Source organism: Camponotus vicinus, unplaced genomic scaffold (genome assembly GCF_025532165.1).
Source record: "Camponotus vicinus isolate PSW18456_S1 unplaced genomic scaffold, iyCamVici1.0 SCAF_2, whole genome shotgun sequence".
Taxonomy (NCBI): Eukaryota; Metazoa; Arthropoda; class Insecta; order Hymenoptera; family Formicidae; genus Camponotus; species Camponotus vicinus.
The window spans coordinates 15,279,449-15,299,873 of record NW_028141956.1 but is presented as its reverse complement, the minus strand read 5'-3'; the positions used below and the strand labels follow the sequence as shown (position 1 = coordinate 15,299,873).

The 20,425-nt window shown below is 34.9% G+C and overlaps 1 protein-coding gene across 1 annotated transcript in view; it reads left to right on the top strand.

Annotated features, from left to right (window-relative positions):
• Positions 1–1,526: 1,526 nt before the first annotated feature.
• The window catches only part of LOC145967537 (uncharacterized), a 147,525-nt gene continuing 128,626 nt past the window's right edge, over positions 1,527–20,425 (top strand). The window contains exon 1 of the mRNA XM_083092532.1: positions 1,527–2,245. Within this exon, the coding sequence (XP_082948658.1) occupies positions 2,191–2,245 (55 nt within the window). The 5' untranslated portion in view covers positions 1,527–2,190. The remainder of the gene's footprint in view (positions 2,246–20,425) is intronic.

Genomic DNA, 20,425 nt, shown 5'->3' with positions numbered 1-20,425 from the left:
ATATATATATATATATATATATATATATTTTAATGTTATATTTTTAAATGTCGTCAAGTTAATGCATGATTTTAACGTTACTGTTTGATATAATACATTCGAAGAATAAAACGCTTGAAAAATGGAGCCCATAATAGTTTGATCCGCACTATTGTGTGTTGAGATATTTGCTCATATCTAACTACAATAGCACTATACAGTAGTACTGTGGCAATTCAATATACGTGTATCAGCGGCATCTTATTCATTCTATCATACTTTTTTTTTAATAGTACCTATACATATTATCCGCACCGAATTTGTCATCTCTTTTTGCTAATGATGTATAACATAAATAAATATTTTAGAGCTCTATAGTACAAATTGAGATCTATATTATGACAAATAAATTTTCTTGTTGCAGATATTTTCAATGTGACTTCACTATTAGTGAAGTATAGATCGCTATAAGTCATTTGACTTCCGTGATCAATGACTTCTAGCATGGAATACATTATGCCGATTTGGTTGGCCTCGTGCTTCAGTGTTTTCGAAATATGGCCCTCTGAATGAGCGATCAGCATATCAGCGTTATTACGGAGCTCGCAGTGCCTGCAGGCAACGCAATCCGCATTGCGAATATCCCGAGAATCAATTCTGAGAACGCAGGTGTACGTTTTCGTGGATATACCGCATAGAACTCGATCTACAACGGTAGATGTTTAGAGTAAACTGTAATTTTTTACACGCGATTAAGACAATATGCGTATTTGTAATTTTAAAAAAAGCATAAAAGAGCGTGAAAACGCGTTTTCCTCCGTTTGTTACTATCAGCTGATTACGAATAAATATGTGTGTCATGCGGAATGCGTGTTTGCATCAGTCATCGGAGTACAAGATAGGTGCGATTGTAAACATTAACAATCGATAACCTATGAAAATCTAAAACCAATACGAAAACAAATACGAAACGCGGCATGTATCAGTTTTGTTTATCGAAGATAGAGGGGCTCGACTATAACACGTTCTCGGAAGTTGAGAAATCTGATCAATCTACGCGCACGGGAAGCAGAGCGAAAGGATTTCGCGTGGGGGGAAGCGTGCCACGCGCGCATCGACAATGGGTCCTAATGCCAGGCGAATGACGACGCGTAACAAACCGTATTCAACAAAAACTTTCGCGGCCGGCCGACAAATTGAATCCGAAGGGCTCGGAACCGGCAGTCACCCTTCGCGCGAAGGAGGCGCGGAGTAAGATCGTGCGTGTCCGCGGGGTGCGGGTCGGCTCGTGACGGCACGGGACGTTCGCGAAGCGATCGGAAGGAGATACTTTGGAGGAAACGGGATAGAGAGCAACCCCCCCGCGTGGGCGAGAGCGGGATGTATCTCGCGCGCGCGAGAAACGGTGAAGGAGAGAGCGAAGGAGCGCGACGCGCGTGAGACTGCGCGAAGTGAGGCGCGGGAGGGGGGAGACCGCGAGGATCGTCGGCGCGCGCGTGGTGGGGATAGAAGGGCGGTCGGCGCATGCGCGACTCGCGACGGAACGGCTTCGCGCGGCGACGCTCAGTCTCGTCCGTCGCAATCCAGTGCAGATATACGTGCAATTACCCTGTCAACAGTGCTTAAAATCTCCGTGCTCGTGCCGTGTACGTTGGCACGCAGTGATCGATAACCCTCGTCGACGAGCCGCCGTCGATCGCGACACATCCCGCGATTGCCGGAGGAAGAGAAAAAAAAGGAAAAGAAACATAACAGCGTGAAAAGCGACAGTGCGAAGTTTGGAGCAATGATAAATTCGGTGTACGATATGATTTGAATCGACCGCTCTCTCGGTGATCGCGAAAGAGACCGAGGGGACCGGGACAGAGTGAAGTTTGGCAAGTTTGGACAGTGAATTCGGTGAATTCGCGTCGTTCTGGTAACTTGTGGAGAGTGATATCGCCGTCAAGTATATAACCGTCGATTCTACTCGCGAATGAATGTACTACGACGATCGCGTTCGTTGGAATAAGTGATAGTCGACGAGAGAAAGAGAGCATAATTGTGACACAAGAGGACAGATGTGGTGCCGCGTAATTCGGCGTAGTTACTTCTTTTGCGCGTTTCGTTAACTGTCGCGTCTTATCGCGAGTGAATCAGTGCGCCTACAAATTCAACGCTGATCTCATCGAGGAAAATCAACTCTTCGAGGACTTCTTACGCGCTATCAAGATGAAGACTCGCCACCTGTGGCTAGAAGCGGCCGTCGTTTTCTTCGCAATAACAAGTAAGTGGTGGTTGCTTATAGCATAAGATTCGTTCGGACATTGAAAAATAACCTCTCGCGCCCTTTCCACGAAATGGATCTCGTGTATCGTGTACGTATTCGTGTGTGATATAACTTTGCGATGTGTATTACATCTTTGCGTTGTTATTAATGTTTCGATTAAATGAGTTAAAAGATATAATTTTTTTCGAAAATTTCAAGATTACGCTCTTATGAAAAACAAAAAAATAAGTTTTATCTAATACTGTGTAATGCGTTCGTACGTAAATATTGATAATTTCTCGATACAGAATGATAGGATATTTTTTTGAAAGTGATAAGTATTAATTTTTCAAATATCTTATTTATATAACATAATTGATCACATTTCCGTATTTCGTAAGATACGATAAGAATTTTATTTATGTCGATATTGATTTATTGAGTCAGTAAATTTTATCAATAAATAAAGAACAGCAGATATAGAATGATATACATTATAAATTTTCGAAATTCTTTAATCAAATTATCGACCGCTTAAAAAAAATATTGCCACGCGAAACGTGTTTTTTTAAAGGAAAAATCCATCTTGAAATTTGAAGAAAATATCGCTAAAGTTTGATATCGTAAAAAAATTCCTTCGTCGTGCATAATAACTTCCATTGTCTCCCACAACGAGAGCATAATAAATATTTTCTATCTCCTTTTTTCGGACGGCAACTCGCCAAGACACCGCAGCGTTTCGCGCTCGCAGACAAGGGGATTCGGCTGGTGGGGGACGAAAAACGGGGTGATGAGTGTGTAAAATGCGGAAAAGTCTTTTCTCGTAAAGTAGCTCTCTCCCGCTGGTTACATGGTCGCGTTTCAGCGCCCATCGCGCTGCACGACGCCGACGCCGACGTCACAAAAGGGAGATAACATTCGCAGATGGGCCGCGCAGAAACGCGCAAATAGCGCGCGTTTCTCGCCGCTTTTACGACGGTTTTCCTTGTTAATGCGAATGGTAGCGGAACCAGTCAGCGAGCAAGATACGAGATAGACTTTACGTTACAGACACTTACCGTCGTCGCGAATTTCAGCGTTAAATAATGTAGTTATATAGTAAAATGGCATTAAATTTCTAGATCTTGGTATGCTTAAAGAAATTGTCTACTTAAATTTTGACGGCACCAATTATGCTAATTCGAGAGATAATTCGAGTTATGTAAAATAAAGCTATAGCTGTTTCTTCGAGATATATTTTAACGTTTTTGTTCTTTGCGAAAAATATACGCCAATTATATCAAAACTTATACGTGAAATAGTTAATCTTTTCATGTTGAAACTCATTGTATTTTCCTTTTGTGTTTGTCGACAAACAAAATGTACATTTGCTACAAATGTACATTGGCGATATATTGTTCGTACTTTTAACAATCGTTATTGGCATGAAATAATGATGACATAAATTGGTAGCACGAAAAAAAGGGGTCAAATTTTAGATTGCGATGCATTTTTTAAAGTTTTCTATAGCACCGTATGATTGTAGACGCACATCTTTTTTTTAATGAAAGATATTAATATCGTATCATTTTTTGTCTGTGTATTGTATTCGTGGTGTATTTTGCGCGAAACTATTTTAGTTTCTATACTCGTTCTTACGTTTTATCATGTGCAATTTTTAATTTATATCCAAGAAAATATCGTCAAATAACGAATAACGCGCGCTGATAATTTAGACATTTTCAAGCAATTTTCCTTGCGCTAAAGAAGGGCACAAGTTCTTGCGCCGCAAAGAGAGTATTTAATCGATAGCTCAATTTCGAGCGTTTAATTAAGGGTCTGCATCGCGCTTAATTCGACGTCTCTATCGTTGCGCCGCGAACGATTTCTAGACGTTATCGGTGGCAGCTCGTTTCCCTTTGCGTGGAAATTCAAATGCGGAGGACAGTCTGTGCACCCTCCACGACAGTCCCTTTTCCCGCGTCACTCGTAGTAGCTTGATTACAGTCGCGAAACTCCATTGTCACTCCCGCGCAAACTCATTTGATTTCTCTCGACTCTTTTTCGACGATTGCTGTTTGCCGGAAGGAAAATGAGAACGCAGGAGGGGTCGAAGCAGGAAACGGAAGACTGAATATTTGAAGAAAGTACAGAATCAACGGATTTGTCGTTCTTGTAGCAAAGAGTAGCAAAACTCGTAGAGTAGCAAAAGAATCTGATTTTTAAACACACAGAGAAAATTTAATAGTCTTATCCTTTTTTTTTGCTAGAAATATTGTAGGAATCGAGAATTTTTCGTTTAATTTCGTTTTCGTTTCGAATTGCTTTGTATGTTAGATTATTTCTCGGGCGTGTTGACGAACCGGTCGCGGCCGGAGTTTATTGTATCTCTATTGTCTGTAGGTCCATTGTCTTGAGCTCGTATTTGTTTTGAGGCAATTCTTGCCCTTGTTTTTATCGTGCGACAGTTAAACGTGGGATTTCGAACACTCGATGTGTCGCTTCCTGATTGGCCCGCGCGGGGCATAGCGAGGCTATAAGATCGTCTCTCGCGAGTTTCCAGAGGAGAGCGCCGAATTCCGCGAAGGCAAAAGTACGTGTTATCTGAGTAGAAATAAAAGTTATCTGTATATAAATTCATCTCATTTTAAAGACATTCTTCTCCCGATCTGAAATTAAATCCGTAAACCTACAATATTAATTTGAGAAGCAATTTCTCGACATTTGGAATTTTTGTTTTATTTAATACAAACGATAAAGTACTATTATATATAAACTTTAAAGTGATATAATATATATTTGTCTTTTTTTTACGTATAATCTTAAGAAATATATCATTGGCTATTATGAACAAGCTTAAAATTATAAGAAGGTTTAAGAGGAAGTCAATAAAATATATTATTTTCCATTATCGATATAATTTCGATAAATATAATCTGCATATTTATATCGGAAGAAAAATATCTTTTATAAATATTTAAAAAATCATACATTTTGTAATTGTATTTATACTATTTATCTTAGAATATACTCTATGTAAATGAAGATTAAACACACACACTTCTCTTATTGCCAGAAAAAATATAGTTTTTTATACGAAGAGAAATTTTACATATTTACATAATCATATATATATCGGAATGGAAGAAAGTGAAAATTCTGATAATATTTAACGCATGAGAACAGCTTAAATATAGTATATGTATGAAATTTAATTTTCATAAAAATAATAAATTAATTTTTGTTTGCATAAAAAAACTAATTATATCGATTGCGCGTTTATACCATTTAATATAAAGGCTGCGCCCATACTAATCGTCTTCCTAAAAATCTTTTGGCAGTATTTTATTTCATTATATTTATGCATTATACGCTATACCATATTTACAATATGCACGTTAGATAAAGTAATTCGTTTAAATTTATAACGGGGAAGTAATAATAATTCTCGGCTTGCGCAATTAGTGAGTTAAAAAACTCGCTACCAGCACGATGAAAACGAGGAGAATCCGTAAACTAGAGCCGCGCGCTCAACAAAGGATCGCCAACATTTAATGTGAGAGAATTACGCTCGCACTCGTTTTACGCGAATTTATTTACACGCCTAGCTGTCGCGAACGCATTAACCGCCCGAATCGAGAATTACGTGTATGGAGTTTAATTACAATTTTGATGAGGGTGGTGTTAAGCCAGGAATATCACGACCAAGTGCTTCGCGTAGATGCGCGCATACGCAGCAGGCTGATCTACCGAGACACGGTTGCGGCATTAGGCGGTTCCCAGTTTGACACTCTTGCGAGACAGGTGGCTTAATTAATTACAGACCAGGGGAACGAACTAACGTGTTTTTATTTACTATCGAAACTATCAACTCTAAACGCCACGATGTTAGGGCAATTTAGCGCGTATTTCGGGAACTTCACAGAGTTACGTAGGTTTACTCGCGCATTCGGTTGCGCTTCGTCAACTACCGATGTTGTTTAAAGCCAGTCAATGCGTATACTGGAAGCGAAACCGCTGTCATGAGTAGTTATAATTGAGAGACTTCGTTATCGGAATGAGCTGCGAGCAGGAATGTTATTCACAGATGATTCAAAATGTAACGTTGAAGAGGGCAAATTAGACGCAAACTTTTATCACAGTCGCGAATATCTCGAAGAATCGGAGAGATGTAATTTAATTTTTTTAATTAAATGATGGGAGAGGTGTCTAAAAATATTTTTAGTAGAACATGAAACAGCTTCATACGATTATGAGATAAAACGGCATTAATAAATATCAAGAAATTTTATTCTTATTCGCAGGCTACTTATTATTGCTCGAATATGATGTTTTAATAATCCAAATATGATACTTTCTATCTCGCTACGTGCACATCATGATGATACTGTTCTTATGTTGGATGATATTAATTTTATCTATTAGATTCTACAGTAATATTGTCAATGTATCTGATGAATATTCACATTAATTTGATTTATGTGCTGATAACATGTTTTTAAACTAATTTTCGTTCTACAATAATTAAAAAAATTGTTCAGGTATAAAACTGCTCATTTTATATTTTGAATACAATTTCAAACAAAACAAAATAATAAAATATTTTTTAAATATTATTGTTATATTACATTATTATTTTATATTTTCACATTATTATGTTGCCGTGTTTATTGTAAATTTGAAAATGTTAAAATATAAATATTAATAGCAATATATTCAGAGTACTATTTTATGGAACAATTACGTTATGGAATTTTTGTTGCTTGTCGCATTCCATAATATTGTTTTTGCTAGGTGGTATTAGTATTAATTATCAATTATGATATCCAGTAATTACCCATATTAATTTAGTTTGTGATATAACAATTTTATCTTACTAATAATGTGAAAAAAATAATATAACATAATCAAAATGTTTTCATATTATCTCGTAAAACCAATCGTAATTAATTTAAATTATTAAGAGAGAAATATAAAACAAGCGCATGATTATATTATTCAAAACAAAATAATTAAAAAAAACCTGAAGTACCCTATTAATATTATGTTCGCAATCGTAAAATCTTTATCATTACGCGTATACAAAGTCTAATACAAATGGCGTGCCGTCGTGCTGCGTGTCGCATGATGATAACATCGTTGCTGTCAGACTCGCTAATATTAATCTTAATCATTGGCTTCTGTGGCAGTAACTGCTGTGTCCGGTGATTATCCACATTAGCTTGGTTTGTCATGTACCATTTGTATTTGGTGAACTTGCTATACTTATCTAAATTAGAGCGTATTACGTGACCTCATATAAATTTCCCTTTGGAGCACAGATATGTTTAAAATATATTGATCAAAATTTACGTTAAACATAAATATGCGCATACTGCTGTTTGCAACATCAAAGCCCCTTTGTTCATCGTACATTTATCGTATTTTTAAAAGCTCAATCAAGTAGATTGCAATATATTACTTTTTCCTATATATTTTTTTATCCTATTTCCGCGTATTTATTGGACGAGATTTTATGCATATCTAATAAAATGTATACGCTATAAATGTTCATAAGAGATACAAAGCTTGATTGAGATAAACGAAAAGAATTAAATTGTAATTAATAATAATTAAAATAAAAAAAGCACAAATATGTTTATGTTAACGAAAATATTTGAATGAAAATTTTACTTTTATATAATATTTTTATTTTGTATAAAGAAACATTGTGTAGAAAATTGTTAAAGAGAAATATATAACATGAAAATTAAAAATTATTTATTATATATTTGATTAGTTACATTAGCTTTCTGTTTGAATATTTCAAATTTTATATTTTTATATTTTCACATTTTTAAGAATCACATATTGAAAAATCTATTTCACATTAGTGAAATTTTGAAAACGCACTCTGATAATTAATTCCATGCATTATTGCGTATAAAGCATGCCGCATTGAAAAACAGACAATATAACGAAAAAGTAAAAACAAGGAATACGACCGATGCTTCTCGGGGCTGTATTATAAGCTGCACATTTTTCCATCAACCCAAAGTTTCGGAATGCTATTAATTTTTTTTTCTATCCTGGTACCGTAATGAACTTTATAATCCTCTGTGCTCGAGTAAGGGCGCATATAAACTTTGTTTTAAATACCTTGTTCACAAAAAGAATCCCAAGGTTTTGTTTCATTATCAAAACTCGGACCGGCTTACCGATTAAGTATATTGCGGCGTAATGTTTTATCTTTAGGAAAATAATTTTTTTTTTTATAATAAAACAATAACTGTGTACGCAATGAATTTACCTTTTCTTACGATTGTGACTATTGATTTATACATAATAGAAAACAGAAATATTTTTCGTTACTGAAAAAAACATATACGCGAAAACAGCATTTTGTAAAATTATTGTAATTAAAATATAATTAAAATTATTTTATATATTTGTTTTCTCTATTTGAAAGTCAAAGTTAACATCATTTTTTACAGTAAATTTAATCATTATTAAAATATATAACTTAATCAAAATATTTTAAATAAATTTAAATAAAGAGGAAAATAAATAATATTTAACTTTATTTTTTTTATCATTCATTCACGATTATTTTCGTGAGAATATTATTACGTAATTTTCTTAAATGGCATTAAATCGAGCATGAAAAGTGAATTATACATATACTAATTATATAATCGGCTTAATACTCGGGCGAGATTATCTTTTCGTTCAAGATATTAAAAAGCTTGTTAAAAAGCTCATATGAGACATTAAAGTATAAATCAAATACTTTAATTGAAACATGTTTGCCGATATCGAAATATAGTTTAAATGTAAGTCATCGTTTTCCTGAAAACCGATCCCGTCCAAGCCTTTCTGGAAGCTACAACATAGTCCGGCACTTCCGGGAGACTTTCGCGATATCCGTACAATGTCAATCTTTGATCGTAAAAGTATAAGTTATCTCGTTAAACTCTGGAGAATATTCTCCAATAACTAGAAAACTCCTCTTTGAAACTCGTAGAGCCGAGGATTGCCTTCCGCTCGAGATTAAGGGCGGCGGCTTTTTGTAAACGGGATGGCGAGCGTTCGTTCCACCTGGCGATCCGACCAGTTGAAAGGAATACCCTTGCACGCACCCACACATATACCGGGAAATAAAAGGGGTACGGAAAGAGGTGTCACTGTCTTTAGAGTGGACGATGCGACCGTCGACCGGAACCTCGGAGGGCTGTAATTTCATCTCGCATTAGCCGGAGAAAGACCCCGCGGGATACGGTGAATGCGTCTTATGGCTCGCGGTCTCTACGCGACGTTACCAAGGCGAGTAAAAAATGGGAACGCTTTGAATGAACCTTGTATTTTTCTTTCTCTCGCTCATACTTTCATTGCGCGTCTCGCCCGCGGATCTGCATAATCGTGATGATGACAGCGTCAACGATGTGGCCACCTTCAAAAAGATGCGCAAAATGCGAGCCAGACGTGTCGGTTAAAGAAGCTCTGTGTTACACAATTTAGTTACGGTTACGCGCGAATTTTATGCGTATGATAATGTGAGAATTAATCTTTTCTGTTTTATAAATATTCTATTCTTAACGTGTGGTGTGCACTTGGTAAATTACCATAAATGCAAGAGGATTCTGAAATGACTTTAACACGTGCGTTTTAAAATTTATTCCAGAGATAATAGTAACATTTTATTATGGTTTTAATATTAAAAGAGCATTCTTCAAAAATCATGAGTATTTATGCAATCTAGAAAACTAAAAATTTTATCAGAATTGAAAGTATCCAATTAATTCTTCAAAAGAATCTGAATCAAAAGAACGATTTAGCTAATTATTTCTGTCTTAAAAAATTAAAATTTTATGAACGTTTTAAATCACATTTGAATATATTAGCCTTTGAAATTAGCTATCTTATGTACGAGTCTTAGATTCGTCTTTGTACAACTTCACTAGATTGCAAAAGGAACTATCGTTACGAAACGAATACAGACAGTGCAACGTGCACATGGAAACAAAGGGTTTGTCAATTTTCGTCTTTATTCCTGAGGGAGAGGCCTCGACGTAGGAAAAGAGATAGACGGGGAAAGATAAAAGGAGGTCGGCGGAAAAGAAACACGAAACTGTAGCGCAATGAGTCTTTGGAGACTCGTGCCAGGTAAACGTCTTGGATCTGTCGAAGCTTGGAAGCGAAAAGAGACACTCGGCGGGAAGAATCGAGGTTTTATATAGATACACGGCGATTTATTTCTCTAACGGTAGGTTGACAAGAATTCTCGTTATCGTGAACAAACTATTTTGCTGAGAACCTATCGAAAACTGCAATGTAGAAACAGTTGGTTGTCTTAACTTTTAACAATTTACAATATTGTAAGAGCGCGCTATTTAATTTTTATTCTTATATTTGTTGAGGCGAAGATATGCAATGTGATGATTAAAATTGAAGCACGGTCAATATTTAATATTTTCTTAAATATATATTTCTCTCTAAACTAAATTATAATTGATAGCTTTATTATATTGTTCTCTAGTGCATTTTAATACGCGTTTAATTCGTACGCAATCTCTTTAAATGATTGAATTTGATAAAATTGATGACGATCTACTATTATAAGCATAGAGGAAACAATGATTACGCGAGCTATAGCGAACAATAAGTATCACATAACACTTGTGATTACATTATGACTTTAATGCCAAGATGAGTAAAGATTAACAGAACTTACAAACTCAAATCGCGCTCACAGACGCAATGGTGTTGCCTAGTAGCCAAAGTTACGGTTGCTAACCCCACCAAGTACAGGAGCCTCATTTACAATTCAGTAAGCTTTGTAATATTCGTATACGGCATAATGGATTCAGTTCGAAGTAGTCGCTATCGTTACCGAGACCGTGTCATGCACACGCCTACTAAACCAACACACAGAGGGCCACTTATAATTTATACCGGCGTGAAGTAAATGGCGAAGAGAGAGAAAGATGTAAAGAGACAAAGAAAGAGAGAGAGAGAGGCGTAAATGACTAATATATCTTTACGTAATAATTTTCTCGATATTTATGCGCTTCCATTTTATCCGCAATTAAGATATTTCTTTCATAACGATACATAAGTTGAAGACGAATATTATCATAATCGGTCGCGTCTCCAACTTTTCACGCGCATGAGCAAAAAGTTTTTCTTGCCCAAGACAACTTTCCAAACTTTTAAATGACTTCGCGGTTCTTCTCGTTCCACGTTAAATTACCCATGATTTCAGAGATGTTTGCGCGCATAAATTTCCTTGGTTGCATTGACTTGGCAAACCGTGCGCGTATACGTAGTTTAGAATAGTAACGCTTTTCACATTATGGATCCCAAGGGAGTAACAAAGAAATGATAAGAATAACACACAGCCTTACCATGAATGTAATAGGAATTTAAGAAAATATATTTTCTATTATTATTTCTTACGGGAGTAACTTGTTATCTGTTTTACAAGGAATGTGAGAGATATTTGGTGCAAATATTTTAAGTAGATAATACGCGGCAAAAGTTTCTACTTAAGGATGGTTAAAAACTTTCAACCATCTTAAAGGGTCGCTTAATCAATTTTCTGTCCAGAAAAGAGAGATTGCACCGTATATAATATTCATAAAGAGAGAGAAAGGGAGAGAAGAATATTTATATCTTATTCCATAGTTCAAAAAGTACTTAATTGCATATTTGTATTTAAATGTTCAATATTGAGAGATATAATATCTGCAATAGGGAAATGATTTTTAAATTTGCTCAAATTTATATTTTGTTTTATTTTTCTACTTGTGTTTTCTCTCTTTTTCTCTCTCACTCATGCGTACAAATATACAAACCTACACAAATCTCTAACATCGAAACCACTTTTATAAATTAGTTAATACTCTACCGAAAGCTTTCACGGATAAATTTATATGTTTTCGATTATTTTTTGTTTACCGTTGCTTTGTGCATTTCAAACTACGTGCACGAGGTTTTTCTGGGAAATATTTTTTTTTCAATATAACATTGAATTAACAATTACAAAATATAACTTTGCTGTCTGTTTGAGAACAAAAAAGGGTACGCTGAACTTTAAATTCAATATTTTTAAATTTTATATATTTTTCACTTCAGATGATTAAAGAATAAACATTCATTACACATGTATTAAATATATATATACACACACACACACATTTCTCTTTTTTTAATTTTCATATTATTCTGAAAAATTTAATACGCTAGATATTTTTACTGGACATTTAACTACCAAGATATTTACGCTGCAAAATTGTGGAGAATTGTAGCCATAATACGGTCTCGCACTCTTGAGAAAAATGTTCGCCCCGCGGTATTGGAGGTTTCTGCGAGCGTGTCGGACGAAACTCGCGGCGAGTGCGCGCAAGTGGAACCGAGAGGATTGTAAAGAGACAAGCGCGAGACTGAAGAAAAAGAAAAATTCCGCGTGTAATTTTAGCGACGTGCGTAAACGTTAAGAGATGGCATACGCCGAGGGTGAAGATGGTTTAATAATATACACGAGACCGTCCAACTGGCGCGAATGCGATAATAAACGGTGCGACGTATACGAGTGCGCGGACTGATACGACGCGTCTTTGCCAAGTGGATTTATGTGATTATTGCCGCTGCAAGGAAAATGGGAGAAAGAATGCGGTCGTTGGTCCTCGGCAGATACGAAAATGAATAATTTCTCTTCGCATCTTCCAAGGGATAAAAATATACAATCGTATTAGAATAAAGTATAATAGCAAATTTACCTCACACGCCTCTACACTGAGAAAAAAAAGTTGTTAACTTGATCAAACCGTTCAACTAAATTAATTAAATTATTAATTATTATTTTTTTTAAATTAGTAAATTAGTTTTAATTTAGTAAATTATTATTTTTTTTGTATTAGAATAAAGTATAATAGCAAATTTACCTCACGCCTCTACACTGAGAAAAAAAAGTTGTTAACTTGATCAAACCGTTCAACTAAATTAATTAAATTATTAATTATTTTTTTTTTAAATTAGTAAATTAGTTTTAATTTAGTAAATTATTATTTTTTTAATTGAAATATTTAAATATTTAAGTTAAATAGATGTCATGTTAAATTTAATATGTATTATTTAATTTAAATAGTTAAATATTTTAATTAAAAAAATAATAATTTAGTTAAATGATTCAGTTAAAATATTAACAATTTTTTTTCTCAGTGTACGAATTAATGACTCGAGATGTAAAAAGAACATAATACTTTTGATATAAAATACACGATACATCTATAACTCTGAAAGAAAATTTTACCGCATTAATATATCGGAGATAAAATTCCTTTTATTATTTCTCATCCCTGAGAATTCGCCTTGTTTGGCTACGAGCCGCAAGGTTTTACCGCGCGTGATATCGTTGCTGCCCATCAATCTTTTCCGAGGACTCGCGAAACATACGTTCCTGTCTGTCCAAAGCACAGCGTGCGACGTTCGACTATGCGAATATTGCGACGATATAACGCGTGTACCGGAATATTCGGTTGTGCGTTACGTCCCTCGCATATGTATGCATCCTGCAAAAATATTCCGCGAGACTTCAAGTCTGGTACTTTATTGCTTCGCTGCGGTTCGTCCTAAGAATATAGTAAACGAACGCTGCGCGCCACAAAATTATTCGAAGCTCACGGTAGCGAGTGTAACGCATGGTATTACTGCAAAATAACGGGTATCTCGGTCGCTTTTTTATCCCTGCGAAAATTCGCAGTATTGTTCACGTCCGAGCGTCGCATCGCGATACTTTCGGAGATACAGAATACATTATTTTGTGAAAAGAATGAAGGGTGCGCGGGAGGTAGGAGCGAATGCAAGACACAGAGGAATAATAGAGGAGAGAATGTTAACAAAATTGTAAATGCTATCGCATACGATCATTCTGTAAAGATCGTTAAATAGTCTTTGACTGTAGCGTGGCTGTCTTCCTTTTGTGTCAGGTATGTTACGCGAATACTCTTTGTTTGCCGGGGGACTTTTTGGGAAAATACATAGTCGCGGTGAGGGCGCGTGTGTGGTTTTCTCGTTAGAAAACGGGTCGACGTTGTTGGGCATCGTTGAATTTCAAGGCGAGGCAATGCCGAAGGGATTCTGGCGCGAAGTATGTGGTAGGGCGAGCGCGGATTTCTTTTTTGCTGCGGAATAACTGCGAGAGAAATGTCGTGGTTGCTGCGGCAAAGCACGCAACCTCGACCCTAACGTTATCAAAATTCCAACTGTCTCGCCTTCCTCTCTATCCATCCCTCCCTCTCTCACACATTCTCCCCCTCTCTTTCCAGTACTTGCTGATGCTGTGCTACGAAACGCCCCGGTGAACGGGAAGCATTTCCCACGGCACTCCACGAGGCGAGTAGAAAGGCCAGGCGAGGTCTGGAGGGGGTGGGAAGGGGGGAGGAGGAGAGGGGGAGAACTTCGTGCATAATTCGGCAAGAAATCCCATGAGATGGAGGAAACCGTTCGAGTAGCGCGAGATTTTCTTACCGTGTACGCGCCTTAATTAATCCCCTTTCAATTAGACGCCACGCCCTTCTTCACGCTGTGACAAAGTCCCAAAGGCGCGGAAGCTAATGCCTGCATCTGCAGTTAACACCTTCTCGAGAACGTGTAGATTCGAGGAGAATCTACACTTACGTCTGATTACCCTCTCTCTCCCCTTTTGCGGTGAATTATAGTTGTCCGACTAAAATTGGCGTGATTTAACGCGTGGTATTGTATACATTAACGAGAACATTAATTTAATTGCATAAGATGAAATATGATTGAAGAAATATTTTTTAAAATAATTTTTTGCAATTTAATTCTCACAAACGCTCTCGTCGATTTATATTATAACTTTTGTTAAAGAAAAAGATAATCAGTTTTTATAAATATATTTGATGCAATTGTAAATATAAAAAATTAGTTTATTATAATCGTATTATTATTAATAGTATTATTAATAGTATTAATTAGTATTATGGATCTTAACGATATATATATATATATATATATATATATATATATATTTACTTAAGATGAATGTGTACTTGTACATATTTTGCATTATTACAATGTTACGTTATTACGATGATATCAAAAGAACTTGTAACCTCGACGTACTACATGAGAGAATTTCGCGTTATATACATATATAATGCTTATGCTTATCATCACTCTTGAAATTCGGTTGTTGCATAGAATGATATTTTAAAACTACCTCTGATTTTAATCATAAATATACACACTTCCTTTTAAAATTCAAACGTATGTAGAGCGTTCCAACATTGCTATCATTTTTATTTGCGGATTGCTTGAAATCTGCATCAACTAAAAATCAAACAAGAATATTGCGATTATCTTTAAATTTCGCATTTTCGGCCTTTAAAAATGAAATTGTTTTAGATGAAAGGATGAGAAAATCAAAATTAATGGATGCAAAACTTTTTAAATTTTAAATGTTTTTTTTTTTATAGAATTTAATTATAAGTTAATTTTTATTAAAAGACTCTAATATATATAATGATTTATTGATTTATATTTATAATTGAAATATTGCAAAAAAGCATAATGTTCTATATTGCTTAGGATTATTTTATTAAGATCAAACTTTGTATAGAGAGAGAGTATGTGTGTGGATATTTTTGGAGTTTTGAGAAAGTATGGATAATTTTGGAATTAGCTGTATATTCAGGTCACACATATACATACAAACATGTACATACACACATATATAGCGTACAAACATTTTCGATATAATTATAGCGTATCAGATGTGTTGAACTTATTATGTCATGCTTTAATTATTATTGAATTCTTGAAGTTAACTGTGGTTGAGCGAAAACTTTATGGAAAGCAATTATTAGTCTTCTCAATTTTCAGCATTAAATTTCTTGGCCATTAGGTATTTGAAATTAGGTATATGAAATTTATATTAAACTTAAATACATACTTGAAATTAACTTAAACATAAGATTTTGTTAATTTATATATGAATATATTCTAATTTAATAAAACTCCTTTGAATTATTTATAATTTATTTATTAATTATCACCATTTCAATAATCGTCATCCTTTTTAGTTTCGATTGAAATGTGCTTCAGTGGATATGGAATTTCTATATACTTGTTTGTGATGAATTTGTACTCTTTACATGTTGGACGACACTTTATACTTCACATATTTCGACATTCATCAATTAGTGTGTGTAAACGCACAAATATTTATTCATATATTATGGTGTAACAATCGTAAAATTAAATTAATTAATATTTGCTCGCAAATTTGTTACTGCGGAGTAACGAGCGTGATAATTTTGACAGATTTTAATAAAATTGAAGTATTCACATTTTTTAAATTAATTTTCGAGCGGATCGGTCGTGCGTAAAACTGACGAAAAATTGTCGAGAGGTTATTGAACGAAAATGTTAGCTTTCTAGAAAAATAGTTGAATGGAAATGTTGATCTATCTCCGAGAAATGTTTTGATACTTTTCACGTTTCACAAGTTTCCCCGCAAAATATATCGTAGAAAATACTCAAATTCACGTTGAGTTCCTGTAAGAAAATTGTTGGCTCTTGTCATTAATCATTATGACTTATATTCTTTACGAAAGCAATAATAAATGATACGCGCTCGCCATAATTGTATTTACAGACGTCGATAAATTAACGATAGTTATCGCTATTTTGTGAAATTCCATTAATAAGTTTTGGATCGCATTCGTGGTGCCTGGAATTCCTTCATCGATACTCGGTAGCGAGAAGAATAGAAACAGCTAGTCCCTCGGGGTATATGCAATATAGAGAAATGGAATCCAAGCGAATATTCACCGAAGCAGAAATAACTACACATGACTTGACAATTACTGAAATAAACCATGATATTTGCAAGCATTACTACCACACGTGTGAATTTTCTTTATTGGCAAAAATCGCACATAAATTGTTCACTTCAAACATCATCGCGCGGTGTAATTTTCTTGATTGCTGCAGTTGCATATTTTTTACAGAAATTAAACATGCGGATGTATATTAATTACTAAAATTTAAATATCAAATTTTATTTATATCGTATCTTATTAATTATTAAATATAGTTATATTAATCATTAATTATTAAATATAGTTATATAATCATTAATTATTAAATATAGTTATGTAATCAATATTATTATTAAATATAGTTATATTAATCATTAAAGTCTAAATATCAAATTTGATTTATATCTTGTGAAACAAGAAGTTAAATTGCAAGATTCTGAGAAATCATCTCTGACAATCTATCTAGTGATCACAAGAGTTGGAAATTGAATATTAAATTAATATTAAAGCTAGATACTCTTAATCCACGATAAGACAACAAAATGATTAGATGTATCTTTAAATCTTGGCTCTTCTCGCACATGAAAGATATATTTTATTAAAGTTCACGTATTCTTACATATTCCTTATGTAATTCAATTATCAATTCTTCACATGTAATTCCAAGCAGTTTCGCATCAGACCATGCTTTCTTTAGCACTACTGCTGTTTATCTATTCTAAAGGATCGTATTGAATGTTTGCCGACATAATCGGCAGAACGTAATCGACAGAATGAATCGCGCTATGCATTTGAGTAGTATCAACTCTAGCGTATACCAAAATTCAATGCTATCTAATTGCTCACTTATGCCCGTATTCGCCAACTTAATTGCTCTACCGGGAGATCTTCGAGACGTCGAGTTCGCGAAGCGCCGGTCGTGGTTGAATGCAGAAAATTTGGACAGTTAGAAACAAACTGTGTAATGTACGCAGCCACTACATGGCTGCTCCGAGACTGGTACTTCGATCGCTCCCAGTTGAGAGCGTGAATTCGCGACTGGAAATTTCGCTCGTGAAGGGCAATTGGACGCAGTTATGCGAGAGAGAGAACCAACTACCGATGCAAATTGGGGATCAAATCCACTTTTATTCCGCTATCTTTGAATAAAATAAAACTTTCTAGCCTGTATGAACCTCGCATAACGTTATCTTCGTAATATATATGTATATGATATACACACATATTCTCCCTTTACCTTACTTTGAATTCTTTTGAAGCGATTACAACTAAATAGAGAATTTTGCAATTCGTTTTTTCATATTTTTATTTGCAATTCTAGCTTTTTTATTGGTAATAAAAGTACAGAGAGTGAAAAACAGATACTTAACTAACACGAGTCAGTTCTTCGACATTACTTTAATGCTTAAAGACGGATACTAACTTTTATTTTAACTTTATTTAGTTGTTTTGCTTTGTATGTCCTCGATAAAAAAAGCAGAGGTGTTGTGTGAAATTGCAACGCGTGGGGCAAACATTCGCTAATAAAAGCGCTCGCTTTCACAGACGCGATGTCCGCAAAGCGACTCTCTCATCGACCGCTCTTTAATAGCTCGTAGATATACATTTCATGTACGTCACGAGTGAGATGCAAAGTAATTAAATGGGCTTCAGCAGATTCTCGAAGCAATTAAGACTACAAGAAAATATTTCCTGAGTGAGTCGCGGACGCAAAAAGCGTTTCAAGATTATTGATTCTTTGACAATTCGCACGATATCGGAATAATAAAATTAACTCGGGTGCTCTCCTGGACACAATTAAGTATCAATTAATTTTAATACGCAGCACCTGCATCTATTTGAGCAATTATTTTATGTAATAGGTGAGCTTCCTTCTTTATGCGCGATAATAGCACTTCCGAGTGAAGCACGGAGGCAATTAAATCCGGTTTTAACAAACTAACAATTAAACAGTAAGTACTCTCTACATTCGCGTATACGTGTAGGCAGCTAATGCTGTTTCGGTTACTGTTTGTTATTCCGGAACGTATAATGAGACTCAGTGCGCGATGCTTTACACGTCCTCGATCTGGGATATAAATTTGTTTTCCAGATGTTTCTTGTGTCCAAACATGCTTACGCAGAATACGCTGCGCAGCTATATTGCAATTGGGAGATGTTGATTCATGCATATTTTTTATAACTCGTATATTTGCTATGTATTTTACATAATAAGTAATGAAAGTTGATGTTCTGTATGCATCGAGTATGTATCTATATGAATGTTTTATGAATCATAATTTATATAATTATTAAACTAAATTACATATTAAATTGTTATGAAATATTGAGTATTATGAAATATTATAATTTATATATAATAAAGTATTTGAATATACATATTTCAAATTTAAAAATATTAAAATTATTCAATATTCAGATTTTATACGCAATTTTTATTTAAAAACATATTATTTTTCTCTTTCATGTGCATTCATAATTTATAAATTTATCTAGTTATATGAGAATAAATAAAAGACGAATAATTTTAGTAGAAAATCGAATAAAAAATATATACATTGCCTTTATATTTTTCATAAGAATCCATCGAGTCACAGAGCTTATGAACATTCAAATACAGCTTGAAATCTGCCTCTGTCCTCTTTTTAATAAATCTACACTCGTGTAAAATACATAGGAAAAATACTTCCTACTGTGCACCCAAGCGTCTGCTACCAATTACGCAACGGATTATTGGGGACACGGTTTCTACGATCCGTTCGGCCGAAAACGTTTCACGGCCGAGCTCCACCAGATGCGCCGGCATCAAAGCCTGCCGTGCTTGTTCGGTCTGGCGCACAGCATTCGACCGCGGAATAATTCAGATTCTGTCAAAAAAATGCGACGGACGGAAAGCGATTTGAGAGCCGACACTGTTTCGTCGGGCGCAGCAATTATCGATATAACAAACAAATTTATCCTGGAATTTATGAAACTTTATTACATAATTTTCGGAATATATTTTTAATAAAATCCCTTTATCTGCAAGTAACCCAATTTTATGTAACATAAATTTGTTTAAAACACGGGATGTTTTACATATTTATTCAAATTTGTTTTTCATAAAAAGTCCATAAAAAATAACGGTGTATACTTTTACATTTATTTATCAAAATGTTATAGTTTTATGATCTATCACAACAAGAAAGTTTAAAATGGATAATGTACTTGAGTGTATGCTTATCTCTTGAGCAGCCGTCGCATAAAATATTAGCGAGCGACACATGATAACGGATGCGACTTCGTCCTTTCGGCCTTATATGTCTATCGCGAGGTCGGCCAAAAAGGTGCCGGATTAAAAGAAACGGTGGCGGCAGCTGCAAGGAATCGATCGTAGGAGGAATTGTGTCGGACG